The sequence below is a fragment of the Pelophylax lessonae genome (assembly GCF_965119305.1).
Source record: "Pelophylax lessonae genome assembly, chromosome: 13".
In the NCBI taxonomy this organism is placed as follows: Eukaryota; Metazoa; Chordata; class Amphibia; order Anura; family Ranidae; genus Pelophylax; species Pelophylax lessonae.
Window position 1 is genome coordinate 36,263,191 of NC_138780.1, and position 5,180 is coordinate 36,268,370.

Sequence of the window (5,180 nt, forward strand, 5' to 3'; positions counted from 1 at the left end):
CACCTCCTCTAGTGAAACTACATGCCAAAATCAAGATATCCATAATGAAGGCACACTGATAAAGTAAACTGGGAGGAGAAAGCAACGTCAGATGCAAAGGTGAGAGTAGAGTCGCACACAAGGAGATACTATGGATGTGTGGGTACTTAGTGCTGTCCGTAATTTTAAGTAAGTGTGTTTTTTATAAGGTTTTAACAATTTTTTTTTGATAATGAGATTAGGACATGCTCATTATATACTTAAATGGAGGAATATATTACCAGTACAGCAGAGACCAAAGAAAAAAACACTTGAAACAATGACTGGGGAAGTATCTTAGGGACAGCTATTGTAGGTTTGTTACTATTATCTGTCTGGAATAGATCCATAGTGGGGATGAGTGTAGTCCTTACTGACGTGATAGATAAAGCTGTTGGATGAAGGATTAGTTTGTCTAACAAACACCACCTCCCCTGAATTTGGAATTATTTTATCTACTTTGTGCATTGGTATAGATTTTTATGAAATAAAATGCGTGATCACTGTGATTTTTCAAGATTTATAGGGTTAGGGTACATACTAGGGATCGACCGATTATCGGCAAAGCCGATATATCGAGGGCCGATATGCACTTTCCCTGTTAGATCGGAATCGGCCCCGGAGGTTACCGATATTGCTGATATTTCGGGAAAGTGCTTGTACCGGAGTGATGCCTGCAGCTAGAGGCATCACCCCGGTACCGGCGTCCATAGCCGACGGTCGGCTGTCTTGTAATAACAACCGATGCGTCTGAGAAGCCACTCGGCTGTCATTACAAGGAGCAGGAGGGGACGTCCCCCCCTCCTGCCACCTTCCGTGGCTCGCCCGGGTCTCCATTCCCATCGGGAGACCCGGGCAACCAGCCTGCATGGCCGCCGAAGACCCGATCAAAGCCACATTCAGCTATGATCAGGTCTCCATGCAAAAACCCGAAAGTGATGTCATGACATCACTTTCGGAAGTTCCGGGTATTGGTGCCAGATTAAAAAAAAAAATGACAGCATTCAAAACAGCCACATTTGGCCTTTTGAATGCTTTTAAGTGCAGAGGAGGGTTTGGGGTCTTTTAGACCCCCAGATCCCTCCACAAGAGTACCTGTAAAGTAAAAAAAAACGACCAAAAACGACAGAAATCTTTCCCTTAGTTAGTAAACGCAATAACTTTTGCGCAAACCAATCAAAATACGCTTATTGGGATTTTTTTTACCAACAATATGTAGCAGAAAACAAATTGGCCTAAAATGATAAAAAATTTTGATTTTTACATTTTTTTGGGGGGAGGGGGGGGGGGGAATTTCATATAAAAAAATGTGAAAAATAGTTATTTTTTCAAAATTGTCGCTCTTTTTTTGTTTATAGCGCAAAAAGTAAAAATCGCACAGGTGATCAAATACCACCAAAAGAAAGCTCTGTTTATGGGAAAAAAAGGACGTAAATTTTGTTTGGGTACGGCGTCGCATGACTGCGCAATTGTCAGTTAAATTCGCACAGTGCCGAATCGCAAAAAGTGGCCCAGACGTAAGACAGCAAAATCCTCCGGTGGTAAAGTGGTTAAAATGCCAAGTTTGGCTGTTTTATTTATTTAGTTATTATTTATTTCAGGTACTTATATAGCACTGTCGATTTACACAGCGCTTTACATATACATGTTTTGAATGCTGTCATTTTTTTTAATCTAGTGCCATTACCCGGCAGTGATGTTATGACATAATTTCTGGGTTTTTGCATGGAGACTCTAATCGGAGTTAAATGCGGCTTTGATCGGGTCTTCGGCGGCCATGCAGGCTGGTTGCCGGGGTCTCCCGGTGGGACGTAAGACCGGGGCGAGCCGCGGAAGGTGGCAGGAGGGGGGACGTCCCCTCCCGCTCCTTGTAATGACAGCCGATTGGCTTCTCTGCCGCATTGGTTGTCATTACAAGACAGCCGACGGTTGGCTATGGACGCCAGTACCGGGATGATGCCTTTAGCTGCAGGCATCACTCTGGTACAGCACTTTCCGGAAATATTGGCAATATCGGTCACCTTGGTGGTCGATTCCGATACATTGGGGAAAGTGCATATCGGCCCTCGATATATCGGCTTTGCCGATAATCGGTTGATCCCTATTATGGTGTAAAAAATCCTCAGTCTGTGCATGCAAATATATTTAAAATATTTGCAGTGTAACTGTGAGATGAACAAATATGAGGTGGGACTAATGGACTAATGTTTTTAAAACTTTATTTTCAGGTAAAGTGCACAGAAGGACATGGAAAACTTAAACCAAACATCAGTGGGAGGATTCATCCTTCTTCGACTCTCCAGTGTCCCCAGGTTGAAGGCAGTCTTCTTCTTGGTCTTTTTATTGATGTACATGGTGACCTTATCAGGAAATCTTCTACTGATCATTGCAGTGAGGCTTAATCCTCGACTTCATACACCCATGTACTTTTTCCTAAGTAACCTCTCTTTCATTGACATTTGCTTCTCGACAACCATTACACCGAAGATCCTAGCAAACACTCTATCCAAAGACACATCTATAACATTGTTGGGGTGTGCCGTACAACTCTATTTCCACTTGGCTCTTGGGGCTACTGAATGTTTGATACTGGCTACAATGGCCTATGATAGGTATAATGCTATATGCAAACCATTACAATATGCCAACATTATGAACCACAATTTTTGTGTTTCACTAGCTGTTGGTTGCTGGACTCAGTGTTTTTCACTTTCCATAATCCACGTAGTTTTTGCTTTCCAGTTGCCGTTCTGCAAGTCCAACCATGTCAGCCATTTCTTCTGTGAGATGCCACCAATTTTGCGTCTCTCCTGCAGGGATCCTTGGGTCAATCAGGTTGCTCTGTATGTTTGTTGTGCAATATTCACTCTTTGTACATTTTTGTTGATATTCTTGTCCTATGTCCATATTTTCTCCACAATAATGAAGATCCGCCATAACAAAGGGCACCACAAAGCTTTCTCCACTTGTGCCTCACACCTCACTGTGGTTACGCTCTACTACGGTACCGTCATATTCATGTATTTGCGTCCTCAATCCAGTTACTCCCCAGATCGTGACAGGGTGGTTTCTGTTTTCTACACTGTGGTGTCTCCTATGTTAAATCCCATCATCTACAGTGTGAGAAACAAAGATATTAAAGGGACTATAAAAAACAAAATACAATTCATAGTGTATCTCTTATAATCCCACCTCTCGGATGCCAGTAAAAGAAAATCATAATTATTTTTGCTCTCAAAAAGATTTTAGATCTTCTGCTGTGGTATTTTTGCAGAAAGGAAGTGCCATGGGATTATTATGGAGCACTATTTGATGGTTCTACTCCAATCTTAAGGCGGAACTTAACTGTATCTGAGCACCAAAAACCAAAAGCGCTATTTTATTCATTTTTATTATTCAAAGCAAACTCAGCCATTAATTCATGTCTCCATGCTTTATTTGTTGAGGAATACACCTTAGCATTTCTATCTGCAGCCATCTTGAGTAAGGGCAAATGATTAATGTAGTATTTACTTCCTGGAATCCATGTGCAAGGGATTACATATGTAAAGTTGTCTTTTCAGTAAGTTTACAGCAATAATATAGCATGAGAAAATATATTTGATTCTAGGTGCACTCTAAGTGGTGGATTTACTAAAGGCAAAAATACTGTTATTTGTGCAAGGGCAGTTGACAGGGGGCTGACAATGACAAATTATCACCCCCTAATATTTACAAGCAGTTGTAAAAATCATAGATTTTTACAAACTGTTTGTAAAGTTACTGATGGTTGGCAGCCCTGCATGCAAGCAAAAACAAAAACTATAATTTTTGCTTACACACCTTTGGATATATGGAAGTCAGTGCAGCTTCACCTTATTTGCTAAGGTCTGTTTTTGCAAAGTACAACATATCTTACAAAGTGAAAAAATAGATGAATTTTGAACTGATGTAAGTCAAAATTGCAAAGATTATATGACAGTGTCATTTAGTGACATTTTAATGGAAAGTGTAGTATAAAAATAGAAATCATAATTACTAACACTACAAAAAGTTTGTTTATAGAATAGTTATCAATCAATAGTCAAAATATATTTGTAAGATAATCTAGTTACAATGGCATCTGAAAGTCACTAGGATATATTAGGCAGCAAGTAAACATGTCCATGAAGTTAAGTATAAAGACTGCACACTTCCGGTTTCGGCGCCTGATGAGGTAGGCGGCTAGAGCGGCGGCTCTGGACTAACCGCGATATAAGAACCTTTCTACAGCTCTCCCGTACAACGGTGACTCCCGTAACCAGCTCCGGTAAACCCCGCTGTGCCGCGCTAATGGACCTGTATGTGATTCACACTACACCGGGCACTGGGGAAGCTCTGAGCCTCCCGCCGCATGCTCAGCCAATATGGCCACCGCACCTATGCTGCCACAAGCGGGACACGTGGCTCCTTTCCTGCAGTCCGCAGGGATCCCTGTCTCTCCCACTGAGGATGATCAATATGCCCGCATTGCACAAGCCATAGCTGCGCTACTCTCCCAGACTATAACATCAACATTGGATGCTGCAGTCTCTGCGGGTATAATACAGCTACGCAAGGAGATAGAGGAGCAGGCAAAACAGTTATCTTACCTGGAACACAGGCTATCAGAGGTCGAGGATGAAACCCAATCCAATTTGGCCAATGATCAAAAGATAGCACCGACCCAACACTATATACTTGACAAACTGGAGGATTCAGAAAACCGATAACGCAGAAAAAACCTGCATATAATTGGTGTTCCAGAATCTGTCACAGTGGCCTCATTATCAGATCTGTGCTCTATCCGCATACCACAGGCCTTAGGGTTGCCAGCGTCATGCAAAGTTGAATGAGCCCACAAATTGGGTCTGCCTTCCAACGATAGGCGCACACCACACCCTGTTATCGTGCACTATCAGAACTAAGCTGATCGGGTAGCCATTTTAAAATAATTTTGCAACGCCAAATCTCTTCAAGTGGATGACCATAAATTCCTTCTTTTCGCAGACTACTCACAAGACTGCACTACCCTAACATCTAATATAATAAAGTCCAAGTGTCTCTGCGTCCAGTCCCTGTGTCCGTGGGATTGCGCTACTGTGCATGTGCCCCACGGACAGTCGTTGGGACTTGGAACGCAGAGAATTCGGGCGTCCTCCTCC

The 5,180-nt window shown here is 42.3% G+C and overlaps 1 protein-coding gene across 1 annotated transcript; it reads left to right on the forward strand.

Annotated features, from left to right (window-relative positions):
- Window positions 1–2,265: 2,265 nt before the first annotated feature.
- On the forward strand, window positions 2,266–3,204 carry LOC309569148 (olfactory receptor 2G3-like; the record flags this gene model as incomplete). The annotated part of the gene is made up of 1 exon (XM_082274909.1): window positions 2,266–3,204. The coding sequence occupies one exon, from the start codon at window positions 2,266–2,268 to the stop codon at window positions 3,202–3,204; it is 939 nt and encodes a 312-aa protein (XP_082131035.1).
- Window positions 3,205–5,180: the final 1,976 nt, after the last annotated feature.